The sequence below is a fragment of the Dendropsophus ebraccatus genome, chromosome 11 (assembly GCF_027789765.1).
Source record: "Dendropsophus ebraccatus isolate aDenEbr1 chromosome 11, aDenEbr1.pat, whole genome shotgun sequence".
In the NCBI taxonomy this organism is placed as follows: domain Eukaryota; kingdom Metazoa; phylum Chordata; class Amphibia; order Anura; family Hylidae; genus Dendropsophus; species Dendropsophus ebraccatus.
Window position 1 is genome coordinate 80965761 of NC_091464.1, and position 22474 is coordinate 80988234.

A 22474-nucleotide genomic window follows, 5' to 3' on the forward strand; every position below is an offset into this window, starting at 1 on the left:
ATATGCAAATGTTAAATAAAGCCCCGCCTCCTTTTCCCCGGTTGGATTTACTAAGATGATTTTTGGTGCACTATGGCCTCCAGCGTACCGACCTGGTCCGCCCTTGGCCAGCCCACTCAGCTGATATTCATTGGAAGAGGGAAACTCTCAGCTAGAAAAGGCGTCCCAAACTGCTTACAAGCATACATAGCTATACAAGCAGTAAGGCTAGCCATACCTTTATTGTGCTTGTGTGAGGCAGTAATGACCTACAAAAAATACTTTTTATTACAAATCTGAAGTGTCATAGAGGCGTGGCCAGGGCACTTTAAAGCACTTTGTTATGTGATTGCAGCAATGGATAACTACAGTAAAGGTAGGGACATTCTCACAGCACACATAGCTATGTAGTCGTGTAAACAGGTTGTAACACCTCTTCCAGGAGACAGTGTCCCTTTAAGGAAAGTTATAAGTTGATGTCCACAAAAGAGGCAACGCAGCATAAGAATTATTAAAAGGATCGACCAGGATTAGAAGCCTGATACGCATTACTGCAGGAAGTTTTCTTCCAGGAAAAAGAGTTGTAATCTGTAAGCCTCCGCAGATCCTAAATCTATGTTTGCATTTGTTCAATCCTTTGAAGCAATTATTAGTAGAGATGGAAACTTAAAACAGAAAAGGTCACGGCTTCCTTCAGTGGGAATCGCTTCATACAAGATAAAAATGACTCCTAAGCTTTTCATTCCATGCTGGACTTTTGATGTGTAAATGTATACACTCCGCTAAAGGTTTAAAATAGTTCCAAATCTTGATTTGTGCGACACTGGTGCAAAAAGTATCTTCAGAACTATATTACGGATGCTTCATGAGCAAATCTCGACTGTCTTCAATGTGGGCTACTGAGATATGGACTCGCATATAAAACACAGCAAGGCGGAATGCCATATTAAATACAGTGGCTCAAGACTATTTTTTTTTTTTTTTTTTTTTAGCAAAACATAAAATAGTTCTTTGCTGATATATTTCAAAGTATATCTTTATATTGGCCAGAACTCTTTGTCCAGTTTAGAGCTTTAATGGGTTTTCTGAGCATTTAAAGTGTCCCTGTCGTTATAACTTTGAAAACTTAAAATCAGCAGTATATGTGATTATAAAGGAAGTTTGGAATTTACGTTCATTATTTTTTGTTATCATGGAGAACACGTCACTTCCTGTGTTCTGACTTTTATTTTTTCAAAGATACAGAAAGTCCCATGTTTCCCAGGTCATCTGCATTCACAGAGCAGGCAGTCATGTGATTGACAAATACATTGAGCCGTGACTCTTTGTGCCGACCAAGACTTCATGTGTGTAGTCTCTTTTTTTCAACCAGCACAAGACTAAAAGGCTTCAGGAGACTGGACCTGGATTTCTGGCAAGTATAGCTGTTATATAGCTGCCTTCAGGAGTCTGGACCTGGATTTCTGGCAAGTATAGCTGTTATATAGCAGCCTTCAGGAGTCTGGACCTGGATTTATGGCAAGTATAGCTGTTATATAGCAGCCTTCAGGAGACTGGACCTGGATACAGTAGGTATAGCTGTCATATAGCTGCCTTTAGGAGAATGGACCTGGATGAGTGTTGGATAGGCCATCAATCTTTAAATTGTCTCTGTGGTTATAACTTTCAAAGTCTAAATCAACAGTAGATGTGATATAAAGCAAGTTTGCAATTTAGCAGATCCAGTCTCCCCAAGGCAGCTATATAACAGCTATACTTACCACAAATCCAGGTCCAGTCTCCTGAAAGCAGCTATATAACAGGTATACTTATCAGAAATCCAGGTCCAGTCTCCTGAAGGCAGCTATATAACAAGTATACTTAGCAGAAATCCAGTTCCAGCCTCCTGAAGGCAGCTATATAACAGCTATACTTACCAGAAATCCAGGTCTTGTCTCCTGAAGGCAGCTATATAACAGATATATTTAGCAGAAATCCAGGTCGTCTCCTGAAGGCAGCTATATAACAAGTATACTTAGCAGAAATCCAGGTCCAGCCTCCTGAAGGCTGCTAAATAACAGCTATACTTACCAGAAATCCAGTTCCAGCCTCCTGAAGGCAGCTATATAACAGCTATACTTACCAGAAATCCAGATCTAGTCTCCTGAAGGCAGTCTCCTGAAGGCTGAACACTGGTAGACCTTTACTTGTATCTTTGTCACTTATCTAGCAGTGTCAGCCATTTAAGGGTCAAAGATAGTGTCAAAAATGTCTAAGAGCAAAAGAAATAGGGGAGTGGAATTCCACATGACTGACCCCTATCTCAACAAACATCATGTCAGTGGAGTTTTAAGTGTAGTAAAATCCACGGCACTCAATATTATGCAGAAGTGATAGTTTATTTTACAGTGATAGACACATAGTGTTCAACCACCCCCCCAGGCAGACCTATAGTAGCCTCGACTGATTCATTATTGGCTCCACTATCCATTACACTGGAGAAGATCCTAACTCCCTTGGTCAAACAAACCCGGTCTTTCCTCCTCGATACATCTCAATTTCTTGCTATAATCAGACGCATCTCACCCATTCCCCCAGATAGCCTGTTAGTCACTTGGGATGTCTCTAGTTTGTACACATCTATCAAACATGAGAAAGGTCTAGCAGCAGTTCAACAACTTCTACAGGACAACCAGTTTTCCCCTAGTCAGCAGGAATATTGCTTAGAAATGCTGCACATGATTCTACACAACAATTTTTTCATGTTTGGGGATCAGCTATACTTACAGGTTCAGGGCACGGCCATGGGGTCGAATGTTGCCCCCCCATATGCGAACATCTATATGGACCGTTTTGAAAACGATCATATTTACAACCATCATGCTTACCAAGAACACGCTCACACGTGGCATCGCTATATAGATGATATTTTTTGCATATGGCGGGGTAACATCGACTCTTTACTGGATTTCCACACATACATCAATTCTATCTTCCCAGAACTCCAATTCACAATACATCATAGTTCTAGCTCCATAGATTTTTTGGACACCACAATACAAAAAGATCTGGCAGGCAATCTCCATATAGACCTGTATCGCAAACCTACCGATAGAAACAATCTATTGCATTTTTCCAGCAATCATCCACCCAACGTAAAAAAAATCCTTACCGATCTCACAGTACAGCCGTGTGAACCGTATCGTTAGTGACCCCTTTACCCGAGACAACAGGTTAGAAGAAATGGCCCAAAAATTCCGACAACGTGGCTACCCCGACAGGGTCCTCTCCAACACAACACCCTCCTCAAGACCAGAGAGCCGCAACACACCACGCCTACCCTTTGTACATAAATATCACCCCAGTAGCCCCAGACTAGTGGGTATCATCCGCAAACATTGGCCCATTTTGAGGAATGCCTTCCCCAAGGTCGAGGAAATCCAGTCCCTTCCTAGGGTCTGCCATAAGCGGGAGAAGAATCTGAGAGACTACCTAGTACGTGCAGATATTGGCAGTTTTACCATGAAAAAACAACGCTTCCTGGGTCCCCCCAGGAAAGGTACATTCCCATGTCTCCGATGTGCACAGTGCTCAGCCATTACCAGGGGCGAGCATTTTTCACATCCTCTAACAGGTAAACGATTTCCTATTCAAGGCTATCACACTTGTGATTCCAACTTCGTGGTGTACCTGATCAAATGTCCCTGCGGTCTCGGGTACGTTGGTGAGACGACACATCGTATCCGAGACCGCATCTCCAAACACAAATCTACCATACGATGCAAAAACCTACTGCTCCCCATTCCCGCACATTTCCACGCAATGGGCCATACCGTAGCCCAATTGCGTTTCCAAGTCTTAGAACATGTTGAGCAACCCAGGAGAGGGGGCAATAGGGTGGAACTTCTCAAACGGAGAGAAGCTTTCTGGATACACATGCTACAAACTATTGAACCACACGGTTTGAATCGGGCATATGACAGAGTGTACAATATCTAAATAACTGGACACATCATATGCACATGTATACAAATATTTTTAGAGAACCCTTTTTTTCTTACAGGCTCTCCTGATTGATAAACCTATGTTTACCTTGTACTGTGTACTGACTCCATTTCCATTATATCCTTCTAGGGTTAGAATGCATTCCTATGATTACATCATGTATACTGATATGGTAACTATGGTAACCGTCTATGTCCAGCTCCTGTTTGTTGTCTCCCAGTGTCCTCTTCCCATGTGGTCTCTCCCCCCCTTGTCTTCTGATGTCTATCCTTCTCCCACCCCATATCCACCCTCTTATTCTCTTTCCCCTATATTCCTACCCTTATGTATACTACTGTTACGTTCATACAACATTGTATCACCATCTTCTCATGTTTTATCTCCCTTCACCACACATATCATACATATCTCCGGCATTATTACACCTACATGTTATAGGACTCCTCACCTCTCCTATCTGCCTGCCCCATTTTTTATTTATTATTTTATTTCTATTATTCTTTTCTATCTTTGCAGGGTTCCTTCCTTTTTCTATACATGTTTTTCTATACATGTTTCTCATTGCCCATACTTGTGCCCTCAGTTCCATTACACTTAGCATCATGACCTATACCCCGCCTCCTTCCTCTAGTCCCGTCCTCCTCTTCTTTTGCCGTGCCGCACGTAATGACGTCACTCGCACGCCGTCACGTGATATGACGCGCGGTCACGTGGCACAACGCGCGATCACGTGACCCCGGAAGTGCGGCTTTTTAAGCACGCACGGCCGCCTCAGCCCACACTCCACCAGACTCCTGTTAGACTGACGATTGTGGTAAGTTGGGTGCACACAGCGGCATCCCCTAGTCCCATGTCTTTTGATCCCCATTACATTGCCTAAGTCTAGTCTTCTATATCTGTTCTCTCTACACAGGTTATCTCCATGTTTTTCGATTCCCACTATATTTTCTAGGTCTGTTCCCCCTGCATATGTTATCCCCTTGTCTCCCGATCTTTCTGGCACTCTCTGGGTCCTACTCGTCATACCCTCCTCTTTTCTTACCCCCCATCTTCTACTCATCCTCATTATACCTTTTGGTTCTGCATACCTTTACCCTGCCGTGATCTTTGTCATTCCCCTTTTTCCCTTTCTCAGTTATTCTACCCAGCTCTGTCCATGACATTGTTTGTATTGTTGTTTCTTGTTTTCCCCTGTACTTATCGCTTTTCATATATGTGTGCCAGTTACCATCCTCCGTTATTCCACCCTCCACCTATATGCCGTAACTTATTCCTTTATATCCATCCTATGTTTTCCCCGTATATACTTAACAGCTCATATGCAATGTGTTAACCGCCGTATACTTCCTTCTCTGCATACAATTTAGATATCTATGTTAATATGCCCTTTTGTCTTATAATTTGTTAGATTTTCTCCAATGTCCATTTTATTGTATTTATTTCTGTTTCTTTGTATACTCCCTGTATCATGTGTATCCTATATTTATACCATATTCATTCTTTACAGAGATCCATTAGCCTGAGGAAGGTCCGGGAAGGGCCGAAAGCTTGCTTTATATTTATGGTCTCCACTGCATAGTATTTCATATTGGTCGGAGTATACACTATGTGTCTATCACTGTAAAATAAACTATCACTTCTGCATAATATTGAGTGCCGTGGATTTTACTACGCTTTAGTATGCATGGTTGAAGAACCACAACCCACTGAGCACCAACCAGCGAGAGGTGTGCAGCACTGATCTAAACCTACAGTGGAGTTTTAAGTGACCCCTGTATACTAACGGCTGATAAGTATAATGTTTATGGGGACCTTTATAGCCTTTAAAGATTTGCGGCACAAGCAAGAAGCAATCGTTTTGTCTGTCATACAACCCCTGGTAAAAAGTATGGAATCACAAGTCTTGGATGAGCACTCATTCAGACATTTCATGCTGTAAAACAAACTCAGATCAAAAACATGATACAATATTAAGGTCATTCCAAAGTGCAACTTGTTGGCTTTCAGGAGCACTCAAAGAAATGAAGAGAAAACATTGTGGAAGTTAGTGAATTACACTTTTATTGACCAAGCACAGGGAAATAAATATGGAATCACTCAATTCTGAGGAAAAAAGTGTGGAATCATGAAAAACACATAAACAAAAGACCATTCAAAATACATCACTAGTATTTAGTTGCACCACCTTTGGCTTTTATAACAGCTTTCAGTCTTTGAGGCATGGGCTGGATGAGTGACAAACAGTATTCTGCATCAATTTGGTGCCAACTCTCTTTGATAGCAGTGGCCAGATCAGCTTTGCAGGTTGGAGCCTTCTTGTGGACCATTTTTTTCAATCTCCACCACAGGTTTTCAATTGGGTTGAGATCTGGACTATTTGCAGGCCATGACATCGACTGAATGTGTCTTTCTTCAAGGAATGCCTTCACTGTTTTTACCCTATGGCACGATGCATTGTCATCTTGGAAAATTATTTCATTATCTCCAAACATCTGTTTAATTGAAGGGATGAGAAAACTGTCCAAAATGTCAATGTAAACTTGTGCACTGATGGAAGAATTAACCACAGTCATCTCCCCAGTGCCTTTGCCTGACATGCAGCCCCATATCATCAAGGACTGTGGAAATTTGGTTGTTTTCTTCAGGCAGGCCTCTTCATAAATCTCATTGGAACGGCACCAAACAAAAGTTCCAGCATCATCACCTTGTCCAATGCAGATTCTTGACTCATCACTGAAGACAACTTTCATCCAGTCATCCACAGTCCATGATTGCCTCTCCTTAGCCCATGCTGGTTTTCGTTTAGCTTTCCTGTAGAGAAATCCCATCTCCTTTAGGCGATTTCTTACGGTTCGGTCACATACATTGACTCCAGCTTCCTCCCATTTGTGCTTCATCTGTTTAGTTGTACTTTTTCGGTTTTCAAGACAAATGGCCTTAAGTTGTTTGTCTTGACGCTTTGATGTCTTTCTTGGTCTACCAGTACGCTTGGCTTTAACAACCATTCCATGCTGTTTGTATTTGGTCCATATCTTGGATACAGCTGACTGTGAACAGCCCACATCTTTAGCAACCATGCGTGAAGGGTTACCTTCTTCAAGAAGTTTCACAATCCTCTCTTTTGTTTCAAGGGACATTTCTTTTGTTAGAGCCATGGTTCTCGCCACTCCACTTCGTCCAGCAGCCCTCCGAGGTGTTTTTAACTGCAGACTAACGGGCACATCTAATCTGGGGCAGGTGTCCATTTAGGGAAAGGAAATAGACTGGGTGTGTCCTTTTTTTCTACCTCCAATTTGAGTGATTCCACACTTTTTTCCTCAGAATCGAGTGATTCCATATTTATTTCCCTGTGCTTGGTCAATAAAAGTATCATTCACTAACTTCCACAATGTTTTCTCTTCATTTCTTTGAGTGCTCCTGAAAGCCAACAAGTTGCACTTTGGAATGACCTTAATATTGTATCATGTTTTTGATCTGAGTTTGTTTTACAGCATGAAATGTCTGAATGAGTGCTCATCCAAGACTTGTGATTCCATACTTTTTACCAGGGGTTGTATTACAGACATGGTGAAGCCAGCCATTGGTCACTTCCCAAGCCTGCTTACATCACACATTGGGGGTTTACTTAATAGAGGTTTTCCATCCAGCCTATAATACTACTATAGTTTAGTAAATCAGCAACAGGGAAAAGGTAGATACTTATGGTAAATGTAGATAACTTACCACATTACTCAGTCCACACTCAGCCATATCGAACACAACAGTAATAAGCTTTCCCGGCTCCCTCCTGGCATAACGCTCCAACCAAAATGCAGCACATTTCTTCTTGTCCTCATTTGTCTTGTTATCACGTACATGGAGCTTTACACGGAACCAAACTATATAAATACACAAAATATACAGTTTAAATTGATGCATAATATTTTATTAAAGGGGTATTCCAGCCACAGAAAAAGAAAATTAGAAGGTGACCAGAGCTGTGGAGTCGGAGTCGGAACTAGTTTTGGCTGTCGGAGTTGGAAAAAATGTACCGACTCCAGCTTTAAAAAAAAAATAAAAAAAATCATAGAACAATTTAAATTGAGTTTTCATATGAATTTTATAAGTTTTCCTCATCAATATATATTATGAGCAACTTTCAAATACGACATTGGCCCTATTAGATAAGGGTGGTTGGGGAGATGTTGTCAGTCACTATTTGGCAGTTTGTTTCTGAGCTGGAAGCGTCCATTGTGTGGGGGGAGATCTGTGCTGTTCTCTTCCTGGATGCTGGATGACTGTATATGAGCAGCAGTGTAATATGAAGATATCCTGTGTAATATAGAGTAGGAGGAGGAGACATAAGTAGTGTAGCAGTAACCTCTGTCCTCAGTGTGGTGTTTTTCTTCAGTGTTCTATGGCTGCAGCAGGCTGTGTGTGTGTGTGCTATGGCTGCAGCAGGCTGTGTGTGTGCTATGGCTGCAGCAGGCTGTGTGTGTGTGCGCTATGGCTGCAGCAGGCTGTGTGTGCGTGTGTGTGTGTGCGCGAGCTATGGCTTCAGCAGGCTGTGTGTGTGTGTATGTGCGTGCTATGGTGTGTCCCCACACCCACAGTGACCTCTCTATATCACTATGTGTGACTTCTCTATATCACTATGTGTGACCCCTCTATATCACTATGGCTGACATCCTATATTACAGGTATCTGGCATTGTTAGCAGTATTTCTGTGTGTATGGTGAATATTTAGTTAGAAACATAGAAGACTCTCAGCAGGAAAAGACCACCTGCTCCATCTAGTCTAGTTGTGAGTAGTTCAGGGCATGGAGGCTGGAGACTGGCTGCATCCACTGCACACACAGGAGAAGCTGCTTTATATCTTTCCTCATTACATTAAATAACTCCCCTGGTATATGACCGGCCATTTATGAAGGAGCAGGAGTCGGGAGTCTGAGTCGGTCGTGATAAAATTCATGAGTTGGAGTTGGATTCGGAGTTGGAGCTGCGGCTTACCGACTCCACAGCCCTGAAGGTGACGGTAAAATAATATGGAAATAATTCTCACAATCCCTGATCCCCCACAGTCCCTGATGCCCACCATTGCTTCCTTGTTCCTGTAATGCATTGACCCAGTAGGAACTGCCAGCTCCACAAATCACTGGCTTAAGTGGTCACCCACCTTAAATCAGCAGATATTGGCAATGGGGAAGGCAAGTATAGATTTCTGTTTATTTTTATAATACCTTAAAATGAATGTATCATCTGGTGCATCGCTTTGTGTTTTATTACCTTAAAGTGTCAGAGTCATTTAATTTTTTTTGCACAAATCAATAGTACAGGCGATTTTAAGAAACTTTGTCATTGGGTTTATTGGCCGAAATGTGCATTTTTATCATGAAAAAGCAGTTTGAAGCTCTCCCCCCCCCCCCCGTCTTCATGGTTCTCTTATGGAGAGGTAAGGGGTGGAGGGAGATGAGGCACCAAAACAGGACAACAAAGAGTTAATTTACAGCTACATCCCTGGGCTATCTCCTCTGAATACCGCCTTTTACACAGCTCCCGCTGCGTAATCCTTTGTTCTCTGCTGCCGACTAATCTCCCTCCTCCCTCTCCAAAGGTTACACAGGGCACGACTGATGTAAGAGTCAAGGTTTCCTGATAATGAGCAGTGAATGAGAGAGAGGAGGGAGGGGGGGCCTGGGGAAAGGCTTTGTGAATGCAGATAATGGCATATTTGCCTAATAAACCCAATTACAAAGTGTCTTAAAATCACCTGGACTATTGATTTCTGCAAAAAAAAAAAAAAAAACTAAATATATTCAGGTGACACAGTCCTTTTTTTTGAACCACCGCCTGGTTTCTGTGCATGGTGCCAGTCTATTCCTAAGCACTGGCCCGTTCGCCAGTGTGTGACAAAACCCCCTCCCATCTGTGACATGCCTCCATTGATTCTAATGGAGCCGCGTCACAGAAAGGAGATTGTCACATTGGGGGGCAGTGGGCCTGCCCCCAGCAGCGCTTTGGGGTAGGTGGGTTCTCGGTGAAATGCGTGGGAATTGTGCAGCAATAAAAAAAAAAAAAAAAAAAAAAAAAGGAGGACAGTACCACCGACATCCCCACGCCAACGCCGATACGTCAAGTGAACAAACCCAAAGCGCTGGGTTTAAGGTCGCATGTAAACTTTTCTGGGGCTGGAATGCCCCCTTTAAAACATATCATAGAGCTTATATAACAAAACTGGCTCACAGTAGAAGTGTTCTGGTTGACGTGTCACTAGAGATGAGCGAGCCAGCTAAGGTTTGGGTTTCATACAAACCCAAACCATGGGCTTTTCAATCCTGCTGTAAGGAATAGCTTGCTATGCCATCTGAAGCTATGGATGGATAAGTCTGGATGGCAGCTTTAGGAACATATAATAGATACATCTACAGACTCCTAAATGCTATTTACAAGTAACACACAGTAGATATTATTTTACAGCATCACACCCTTGGTCGCTGACAAGCACATCTTCTCCAAGTTTTCATATGACTAACTCTCGGGGAAACAAAGAAGCCAGTCATCTCAGAGAACAGGCCCTGACCTCCGACTCGGTCACAAGACTACTGAGCACTCCCAGATAAAACAAGGCGGTAATGAAATATCACAGAGATTTACATCCGTGCTAAGTGGAACATCAGCATATAACATCTCTGTCACTATTTAAGAGGCTCTGTGGTTTTCATGTATGACCTAGGAATCCCATAGACCAGCGCTTCTCAAACTTTTTCTACTGGAGCCTCACCCAAACGACCAAGGCAATGCCTGGGCCTCACCAGACTGACCAAGAGGGTGCCTAGGCCTCACCATCTGTGGTCAAAGTCCATTTAAAAGCTGAAAATAATGCTAGGGCTACCTTTCACCCATTTCCCAAGCTCTAGATTCTAATAAAGTAAGTAATAATGTTTCTAAAATGGAGATAGTTGCAAACAGCTAAAGGACTGTGCAGATCATAGTAACTTTTGTGCAAACTGCCTCCCCAGCTGGGCCTCACCAACAACTAGGGGGCGCCTCACAGTTTGAGAAGCACTGCCATAGACCTTGGATAAAATACTACGCTTCACTTTAAAGAGACTCTGTCAGTAGGGTTATGGTGTCCTATCTCAGGGTAGCATAAACTAGTGACAGAGAAGCTGAACAGAATGATGTATCACTTACATTGTTCTGTGCAGCTGATCCAGAGATCTCCTCCTGAATATCATGGACAATAAGTAATCCTCTCCATTATGTGCATGAGCCCAGTAGTCCTGGATATTCATGAGAAGCAGAAAACCGCCCACCAGCTGCTGATTGGCAGTTATCTATCCATGCTGTGTATAGGCAGTCACCTGTCAGCCAGCACCCGGAGGGCGGGGGGGGGGGGGGGGGGGGGGGGGGCGGGGGGCCAAGAATCCTATTCTCCTGCACATTAGGAGAACGGCTGAACAGAATGATGTAAGTAATACACCGATCTGTTCAGCGTTTCTGTCACTAGTTAAGGCTGGGTTCACACTACGTATAATTCAGTCAGTATTGTGGTCCTCATATTGCAACCAAACCCAGGAGTGGATTAAAAACACAGAAAGGCTCTATCCACACAATGTTGAAATTGAGTGGATGGCCGCCATATAACAGTAAATAACTGCCAATATAACAGCTGTTGTTTTAAAATATAAAAAATGGCAGCTATCCACTCAATTTCAACATTGTGTGAACAGAGCCTTTCTGTGTTTTCAATCCACTCCTGGTTTTGGTTGCAATATGAGGACCACAATACTGACTGAAATATACATAGTGTGAACCCAGAATTATGCTGCCCTCATTTAAGGTTGAATAAACCTAGTGACAGATTCCCTTTAATGTGACAATATTTCACCCATTGGTCTGAATTCTTTATTATACCTATTACTAGATTAGGAAAACACATGAATGAGTCCACTGGGCAATGAAAGGATGACCACTGCTATATATTATTCAATTATGAGTCCTCCGGAAAATAAACATAGATTAGAGGGGGGGGGGGGGGTATATAATAATAATAATAATAATAATAATAATAATAATAATAAATATATATATATATATATATATATATATATATATATATATATATTAGTGTCTGGCTGGTAAGTGACATATTGGCTTTAGTTGTACTAGAATTGAAACATAGGGAGATTATTTAGGATATTTATAAAAACTCTGTGCAGCTACAGTATGATGGTTCATCCTGTGTATCTATGGGTTAATCGTACAAGAATAATACAGAGATCCAGAGACATTACGGGAGACCCATCTCCGCATGGTACACAGGGCTACTTACGCGTTCAATATCCCATTCAGAGACATCCAAGTCATACATTTAGACAAATGTCCCAAGTGCAAACTGCCCAAGGCGGACCTACTCCATAGCATGTGGTTGTGCCCACAGGTTCAGGAGGTATGGAAGCAGGTGCAAACTTTTACCAAAAGAGTGTGGAACACACACATCCCACTCGACCCACTTGCCTACATACTGCATTATGTCCCCAAAGACCCTTCTGACCCAACCTCCCCATTAGTTGCTCACAAGGGGGTACACTTATTTTTACTGGTAGCGCTTAAATGCATACTGGGACATTGGCTTCAACCGAACACTCCCAAGTTTGAGGAAATCCTAGAATATATGGACTCTTTACTTCATCACGAGCTCACTCTAACACTGAGAAACAAAGAACAGGCCACAAAATCATTCTTTAGCAAGTGGAAGAGCTGCATACAGGCCTGGTCGTCAGCGGAGAGGAGACATCTACTGATGCATCATTTCAGACTGACTTCATGGTATTGTCTGACCGATCTTAAAGGGTCACTAGGCAACCTCAAGATTCTAGAGGCGCGACAAGCCCCAGATGTCACGTGACACGACTGGCTAGGTTATCCAGGGGGGCGGGTGGCACCCCCAGGGGCTGCACTCACCAGCACCCTTTTCGTTATCTTTCTTCTGAGGTACAGGTCGCAAGAGAATACAACGACACCTCTATTGCAACTGTTAACCAGGGACACTGTGTACTTTAGTCAGCAGGGAGATTTAGATATTTCTGGACTTAACGCTTCCAGGTGGGCTGAGACGGAAAGAGTTACTTTAGTTTGTTATTTTTATTTCGTTATTTGTTATTGCTTTGATTATGGAAGAAGCGGTTAGTTGCTACGGATGTTTTTAGGCTACACGAGCCATTTGAATTTGCAAGCAGTTATCACAGCAGAGTGCCTTTCCTACAGGCCGCGACGACGGAGGATGCCGCTATACCATTGTTCTCCTGATATGCTACCTACCGCCTGTTCATATTTCTCACTGTATGAATACTTTATTTTATGTGATGTATGCCTTTTCGCATTGTAAAACTAATAAGAATATATATATAAAAAAAAAAAAAAATACAGAGATCCAAGAAGGGGGAAAAAAATGAAAGCTGAAAACAAAAACAGACCAAGCAATCAAAACAATTTTCTCTGTGGGAAGAAAGCTGGAAGTAAGACAAATCATTGTGGCATGTCCCAGTTCCTTACGAAGTACCTGCAATCCTCTGAACGATGCTGATGGGGTTCACGTAGTTTATTATTGCTCAATGGACTCTTCCAGAATAAATCACCGGCCAAAAAGGGGCATGCTGGGAAACATAGCTAATTACTATGCATGAATAGTGAATAACTAGTGCTATGCAAGTAAGTCTTTTCGTACTTCAGCCAACAAAGTACTGACATAAGCCTTACTAGAAGAACACATACCCCCAGGATATATCAACTGGCTGCCATCTTTCAATAAAGGAGATCCACTTTTACCATCAGTGCTTTAGTGTGGTTACTCAGTGCACACTATAAACTTTATAACTTGTAATTTGGACCAGAGAGTGATTATGACAGCACTCTTGAGGTGCATCCAGTACACCATAACAATGCCTCAACATGGCAGTCTAATGTCAATGGTATAGATAACTTAAATGGAACCTGTCACACTGGAAATGTATTCCAATATGCAGGCATTATTATAGAGCAGGAGGAGATTTATATAGAGATTGGATAACTTTTCATTTATTCCTGTAAATCTCAGCTCATTCTGGGCTCGGTAGTCATGTGGGTGGTCTTTAGCTGTCAATCACTGAGAAGGACCACCCACATGACTACTCAGCCCACAACAAAAACTCTTTTGTGGTTGCTCTCTGCTTTATCAAATAGATTAGAGCCTGAGCCCCCTCTTAATATACGTTTCTAATGGGATATGTAAAAATAGATTTTTTTAAGTCAGACAACCCCTTTAAGGCTGTGTTCACACGTCATGAATATGCTGCAGATTTAATAAAGGTTTTGACTTCCCCATTAAGTTATTTAGGAAAATGTATGTGAACCCGAAAGGGCTACTTCTATCTTAGACATTCCTGTCATATATAATATACAATAGAAATATACACCTGTCTTCAGAAGGGGGCTCCCGGGGTACAAAATAAAAAAGGAGGAACAAAAGGAACATCCAGGCTAGTGGCTTCCAACCTGGGACTCTTTAGTTCCCAGCATGCCCTGACAGCCTTCAGCTACAGAAGCACAGGTTGGAGAGATGTAAGCTATACTTTATACAGGACTGGATGTGTTTTATACTTACATAGTTTGTTGCCTTCTTTATCATAGCCATGCAGGTAGACCGCTCCAATGTCAAAACACCACCTGGGTATAACAGATTCACTGAGATCTGACAAAGAAAACACACAAATCAACATCATAGAAAAACATACATACGAATAAACTAAAGACGACAACCATTCCTGTTCTGAAAATATCAGCTGGCCATTGGCAGGACCCTACAGGGGTGTACCTGCGAACTGGACTACCAAGATGTGAGACGCAACAAACTTAACAGGGGTCAGGTCATTGTATTGAAAAGAAATCTGCAAAATGGCTGATCACCGAGGGTCTAGCTTCCGATGCCCCCAGTAATCAGTTGTCACCACCACCAGGGGCTACTGGGAATTTTCTACCATTTTTTTTCTGCAGCTTGTATGTCTAACAATGCACTGCAAGCTGCTCCGTTCCACTTTTGGCTGAATCCATCCAAAAGCTCCTTAGTAGCCTTTCCTCTCCTGAATGCTCATCTGAGCCCAATTTATTTTATTTCTTTTTTTTATTTTAGGCATGTGAGTGGCTGTAGACTGAGCCATAAGAGAGCTGTCAGACTTCAGCCTCATGTAGTGTACTTTAAAGGGGAACTATCAGCAAGTTAGACGAATCTGCTGATAGCCACCTGTTTCAAAGAAGACAGCAAAGAGGAAGGTCTGTCTCTAACAGCGCCGTTCCAGTGCAGTTAGTAGTTTGCTCCACGGTCCGGTAAGACCATTAGGATCACTGGAGCACCCGATAGGAGCATTGCCCATCCCTATAGCGCTGACCCTCTCTAATTATAATCAATGAGTGTGCCGGCTGGGAGCAGTTCCCCTAACTGTCTTACCGGACCGTGGAGCAAAGTGCTGACTGCAGCGGTACGGCGCTGAGGATGGAGGTAAAAGACATACCTTCCTCCTCAGCGACCCCATCGCTGCGGATCAGGTAGGTGTGAATGTACCCTAAAATAACAATGTGACACAGTACATGAAATTCCTTAGGACGTAGTCCAACGTGTTTCTGGTGTGCGTCATGGCTGAGCCATGAATTAGAGTTCCGGAAAAGCACCGAAAATGTGTCAGGCTATGTACTAAGGAATTTCATGCATTGTGTCACATTGTAGGTTTTATGAAGATTCTAATACGCAACATTATCCTCTAAAGCTGCTGGATCCATGTGCCTTGCCTTTCTTTGTGCTACCTCCCACTAAATTAGATTGGGGTTCCATGCAAGCCAGGCAGAAGGAGCGGTAAGCTGGGAAACCTCTGTTTTAGTTCATACTGTAAGGCACACCAAGAGTTAATTTTTTTTTTATGGAACGCTTCACAAATTTGCTTGCCATCCTTGCGCAGGGGCCATGCTAATCTTCTCTATATCGTTCCAATTTTAGTATATGTGCTGCCGAAGTGAGCAAGAGTTAAAAGTTTTTAATTAAAACTATTTGCATGTCTGTATGTCTACATCCAATGCAATTAAAAAATATAAATGCATATAAGCGTTAAATAGGCTCAAATAGGCAAGAAGAATTTTAAGCTGTGGTACAATGTATGCCTTGTAAAACTGCACATTCATATTCTTATGAACCTAGCACTAATTCTAATCCACACATACCTTCAGCATTCATTTCCACTTGGAGAAACTCCAATAAAACAATTAAAAACACCTGACCGTCAAGCTAAAAAACATCCTGGAGAGTCTGGATCTTATTCAGGTTCTTAGCTCAGGAGCTTATTAAGAAGACTGTAATAATCCGGTCCTGGTGATACTCCTTGTAACATTTATAGGCTGAAGAACAAACCTTCACAAAGCCCATGCTTTCCATATAGGTATTGCTGAAACAAGCAATGTAATATTTATTCTCCCCTGCTAGGTCTGTCACGTGTAAGGTCCAAGACCTGTCACATTTCTTTTACTGCTTGTACTATAGTTGTGCTCACTCCTCTCACTGTCAGATAAAGCAAAGAACAGCATCACAGTACAAAACAAGGGGCATGCAGTTTACATAGCGACTAGTTTCAAACAAGTGTTCTCTATTTGATCCTCACTGTCTCTGAAAGGTAAATCAAGACTTCCCATCTACATCAGCAGCAGTAATTTAGTGCATCGTATAACCCCCTCCTTTCTATGCTGGTGCAGTTCCCTTTTTTTCTGTACACAAAGCACCTTGAAAACCCAGTGCATCAGTAACCCCTTATCCCGTCACATGCCATTTATGTGTCCAAGGAATCACAGCGCCAGCTTGTTCAGTTCAGTGCACTTTCTCAAGCAATATTTCACACATTAAAATTGTTCATATTTGCATTTGTGTGTTATTTTGTTCCACACAAGTAGTGACAAGGAAATGCCTGTGTACCATTGGCAAACAGCAACGCTCAGGTCCCTCCCCCTGAAATGTTTGGAAGAAGAAATAGCTGTGCACCATAAAGGGGACTCCCATTGACTCAATAAGGGCACTAAAATCCACTTGTCATCACTTTGAAGGGATGTACAAGGTTGGGCTTCCTACACTGAGAATGTACATCTATCATGCAGAGCACAGAGGGGTGGGGAGAGAACATGGATTGCATACTGCAGCTCAGCCCGGCCTAAACAACTCATACGTTTATAAATACAGATGAGCGCATCTCAAGCATGCGCTAGTCCGATCATTCGATTTGACTACCGATGGCTGAAGAAGCTAAAGGCAAGTGAAAAACAGTGGGAGGGGCTGCCTGGACGATCCTTAGATGGTCCGGGCTGCTAACTGAAGTCATGGTTGTGATTGGGTCATTTCAACATATTGAAAAACCACGATCAGCCAACATTGTGCATGTCAGCTGATACTTGCCTTTTAACAGGTGATATTACACCAAACGGTTAGCCCCCAGAACGGCCGGTAATTGTCCAAGTACGGTCGTAGGGTCATTTGGTCTAATAGGACCTTAAGGCTGCCAGGAAAACATGGACACAGCCACAGGCCATATCCATGTTTTTGTGGACTTCCTAGGGTTGCATCAAATGCTGAACGATTGGACTTGAGCACGCTCAAGTAGCGCTCATCTGGCTAAGGCTGGGTTCACACTACATTTTTGAACCCGTTTTTGTGGGAAAAATCTGATGAAAAAAACGGATTGCAAAAACGTAGTGTGAACCCAGCCTAAAGCCCCTATTCTAGGGCTGACTGTGAGGAACAAACGAGCGAGCCTTCCCTGCTCGCTGCCACCACCATTACACGCGGCAGCAGCGAGCGGGTGAGTGCAGGAGGGGGCGCGGGTAGCTGCGGGGGGGCTGCCCGGGTGATCGCTAGATCATCCTGGCAGCCCATAGAGGATAGTGGCAGTCTGCTGCCACTGCTCCTATTCCACGGAACAACGGCAGCAAATTGCTGCTATCACAGTCGCTTGTCTTTCAACATGGTTGAAAGACAAACAACAGCAACGATCAGCCGACATGAACGATGTCCGCTAATCATTGCCTTCTATTCCACGGGACAAGTTATATTGGCAGATAATCATTAGGAGACGGCCATGATTTGTCTGCTCTGAGCATGAAAAGCTACAATGATAAATTGTTTGCCTATACTTGATAAAGATTACACCATTTCTATTTACAATCTATAGAATCCATGTTTAAAGAGAGGAAAGAATTATTTTTTTTTTTTGTTTCTGGAATGTAAATCCTCAGCGGCGTGTTGTTAGCAACACCTTCCTTACTACGCTGTAAGGGAACTTTTCAGTGCAAGGATATCTAGAGGTTATGGAAATGACTAACATAACAAAGAAAAGGTAAAATCCCAGCCTGTGAATTGCAGCTCGTCTTTTGGATGAAAAATGTGTGTTTAATGATTAATGTCAACAGGGAATTCGGCTTTCTCCTGCGAATAGCGAAGCACAAGAGGCACAAATCACAAGCCTTTAATGTTATAACTCAGCCATTGTCTCTTTACTGTCTGCTGAAATATTGAATTCCTATTAGAGGGACGGCGCACGTTGGCTTGCTGCAGATGAAATCCGACTTCGCATTACCCATAAATCAGGTGTGATAAAGTGCAACAATAGAAACGCTGAAGTCTATGGGCTTCTGCTAGTCAGGTGAGATGAACAATTAAAAATCAATATAGTATATATTAACACTAGACACGCGTATAATATCACGATACTGTAAGGGCCCTATTCCACGGGACGATTATCGTTTGGATAATCGTTAACGATTAACGATCTCAAACGACCGCTATTGCGAAAGACCTGAAAACGTTCACTCATTTCCATGGAACGATAATCGTTACTTATGATCGTAATTGCGATCGTTCCTCTTCGCTATTTATTCGCTATTGCGTTCGTATCTATTGAGAACGACCGAACGATGTCTTATTCAATGCGAACGATTTGCGAACGAGCAACGATAAAAATAGGTCCAGGTCTTATTAAACGATCAACGATTTCTCGTTCGGTCGTTAATCGTTAACTGCATTTCAACCGAACGATTATCGTTCAGATTCGAACGATTTAACGATAATCTGAACGATAATCGTCCCGTGGAATAGGGCCCTTAGTTCCCATGTGCTGCAGAGCAAAAAAAGAGCTTAAATTGACACTGTCACCCCCTTTTTGCATTTTGACTGCTCTCCACAGGTGTAAAGGGTAAATGTTACAGCTTTCATTACTTATTTTATATTATACCTCATGGTGCTTTTTCTGGTAAAAAGTCGTTTTTGTCACCTGTGGATTGGTATATGTGGGCGGGGCCTCGTGGCCTAAGTGCCACATCGCTCCGCCCCTAGTGCCACTTAGCCCCGCCCCCACATGTGATATCATCTGTGCATAGGCCCCGCCCCACCAGCAGCCATTGGAAGGGCCAGCCTAAAGCTCTGGGCCTATGCGGCGATGACATCACATATGGGGGCGGGGCTAAGTGGTGCTAGGGGCTGAGCGATGAGGCACATAGGCCGCGAGGCCCCGCCCACATATACCAATCCACAGGTGATAAAAACAACTTTTTACCAGAAGAAGCACCATGAGGTGTAATATAAAATAAGTAATGAAAGCTGTAACATTTACCCTTCACACCTGTGGAGAGCAGTCAAAATGCAAAAAGGGGGTGACAGTGTCACTTTAAACTGGCCTAAAATAAAGTTATAGTATATCATATTCTATAGTATATAGTATAGTATATCTTCCCTGCCATGTTTTGTGTACATTAAAAGTAACCATTTAAAAATAGATCCATTAAACGGACTGCAAAAACACAGTGTGAACCCGGTCTAACAGAGACTGCTGTCTATGGTGGCTTACCATTAATGGTTATTTCCTTTCTCCATCGGAAGCTTTCATCGATCATCTTCAGTGCCTCCTCTACCACATTGTGCCTCCACAGAAGGTAGCTCTCCACCCAGGCATCGTCCTTCTGTAGTCTTTCCACATCCCGGGAATCATATTTACTGGAATTGTCTGGAGGGGAAATGGTTTATAAATACATGTGAGTCTTTTCTATACAGGTTTAGGACAACAATCCCCCAATCTGCTGCAAAACTACAGTTTCCAGCCTGGCTGTCAGGGCCAAGTTTTGCAACAGCTGAAAAGCGACATGTTGGGGATCTCTGCTATAGACTTTAAACTGAAGTTCTCTGCCGTGTTACCTGCTGATGTATGATACATGTCATGTATGAAAGCTTGAGCGCGGTAAGAAAGTTGCTTGTGGGAAGCAGTGACCACCACTTCTTATTTTTCAAATATTAGAGCAGACATCTGATTGAATGCTATGGGGGGGGGGGGGGGCTACAATATTAAGAACAGAAGGCTAAACACAGCGTGTAAGTGTATAGTAGAGTGCAGAACAAGTGCTAAAGATCCACTGAGGCTGTGCTGAGCTGCAGCATGCAAGCCTCCTCCCTCCCCCATTCCCTTCTGCACCTGGTTGATGTGCAGAGCTTAGTGCTGGAAGAGGAGCCATGTACGTCTATTAAGATAGGGAAGGCATGCATGCTGCTGCTCAGCACAGCCTCTTTGAGGCTTTGAGCATGGTCTAGAACTCCCATTCAGATTCCCTTTAATGACCTACTACGACACAAGCCTCAGGGGGGATGGATGTAGAAAAGAATGCTCCTCTGATGGATCAGACAGACTGTAGGGAAGTATGCAGCTAGATGTGACCGCCTCTAGTGATTGTGTGATGTTAAAGGGTATATCCAGGATCAGAAAAACATTGCAACATTCTTCCAAAAACAGCACCACCCTGTCCTTAGATTGTGTGCGGTATTACAGCTTAGCTCCATTCACTTTTATAGAACAGAGCCGCAGTACCACACATAGGACAAGGGTGGTGCTGTTTCTGGAAGAAATCAGCAATATTTATCCTACACAGCCTCTTTAGGAAAGGTAGGACCCTAAGGAGAAGGTCTTTGCAAGGCAATACCTTTAATTTCTAGTATTAGTGTTCCTTGAAAGCAAGGTACTGCTCATGTGTGAAACGCTGAATTATTTCCCTATGGAATGCAGTCATTTAAAAGTTTACATTTTTAGCTCTGTGCATGCTAGAACAACTATTCCTGGACAAAACATAACAAACCTACATACCAAATCTATAGAGACAAAATAACTGGAGTGTTTGCACATGGAACAGAACAAGGAATATGTATGTAAACTATGTACAGTGGTGCCTTGGATTACGAGCATAATTCGTTCCAGGACGGCGCTTGTAATACAAATCCACTCTTATACCAAACCACATTTTCCAATAAGAAATCATTGAAATGCAGACAATTGGTTCCACACACCAAAAATAATGATTTGTTATTCTGAATAACATGTAAAACAGATGAAATAAACATTCAGAAACAGCAGAATATGTGATATTATAAGTTACTGTACAGTAATAGAGAGGATGGGAAACACAAGGACTGACAGAGACTGCAGGGGGCATGAAGGAATGAGCAGGGCAGATGTGGGCACATAATGCAGCACTCTCTGTCCTGGTATCATGCCTGCTGCCCCTTGTGTGCTCACCCAGTTACTACATTGAGATACTGAAACTTGAAATTTTTTTTATGATCTGTTTCTATTTTCTGATTGTAATTTTTTTTTATTTCACTTTTTGTACATTGTTATTGCGACTTCCATCTTGCTTGGGCTGTTCTTAACAGCATTTATTGACCTGCTTTAAAGTAAGCCTCATGGGCATAGAAGACAATAGACAAACTCTGTCCCCTTGAGATGAATGTGAAACATTACTGAGCGCGCTCTATAACCTGTGAAGAGGTCATTCCACAGGGAGCTGCTATTGTCTCCTCTATCTACTGGTGTCACATAACACTGCAATGCTGTACAGCTCACTTTACAGCAGCCTCCTCTTATCACCCCAGACCAACAGGAAGTCTCAGCTTAGTTTTAGACCCAGTGGTGAGAATGAGAACTACAAGATATCAGGATTATTTTATAATATAGATAGAAAAATGGAAAATTAGAAAAAAAGTCACCAAACATTCTTAAGGGTGCGTTCACACATACAGGATCTGCAGCAGATTTGATGGTGCAGATTTAAAGCTGCAGATTCAAAGCAAATCAATTCTGGGCTATCAAACCTGCTCCGGATCTGCTGCAGATTCTAATCTGTTGCAGATTCTAATCTGCACTATCCAATCTGCTGCAGATCCTGTATGTGTGAACGCACCCTTAGGCTGGGTTCACACACAGTATATTTCAGGCTGTATTTGGTCCTCAAGTCAGGTCCTCATAGCAACCAAAACCAGGAGTGGATTGAAAACACAGAAAGGATCTGTTCACACAATGTTGAAATTGAGTGGATGGCCGTCATATAACGGTAAATAACTGCCATTATTTCAATATAACAGCCGTTGTTTTAAAATAACAGCAAAAATTTGCCATTAAATGACGGCCATCCACTCAATTACAACATTAT

The 22474-nt window shown here is 42.6% G+C and overlaps 1 protein-coding gene and 1 non-coding gene across 3 annotated transcripts in view; both read right to left on the reverse strand.

Moving 5' to 3' along the window:
• Positions 1 to 22474, reverse strand: part of MOSPD2 (motile sperm domain containing 2) — a 98682-nt gene that overhangs the window by 46183 nt on the left and 30025 nt on the right. For both annotated transcript variants that reach the window (XM_069946134.1, XM_069946135.1), the window contains exons 3-5: positions 19852 to 20007; positions 14589 to 14675; positions 7687 to 7841 (exon numbers count right to left, since the gene is read on the reverse strand). In XM_069946134.1, coding sequence (XP_069802235.1) covers positions 7687 to 7841; positions 14589 to 14675; positions 19852 to 20007 — 398 coding nt within the window. The remainder of the gene's footprint in view (positions 1 to 7686; positions 7842 to 14588; positions 14676 to 19851; positions 20008 to 22474) is intronic.
• On the reverse strand, positions 15889 to 15995 carry LOC138768499 (U6 spliceosomal RNA). Its single transcript, XR_011359145.1, has one exon. It is a non-coding gene; the product is annotated as a U6 spliceosomal RNA (small nuclear RNA).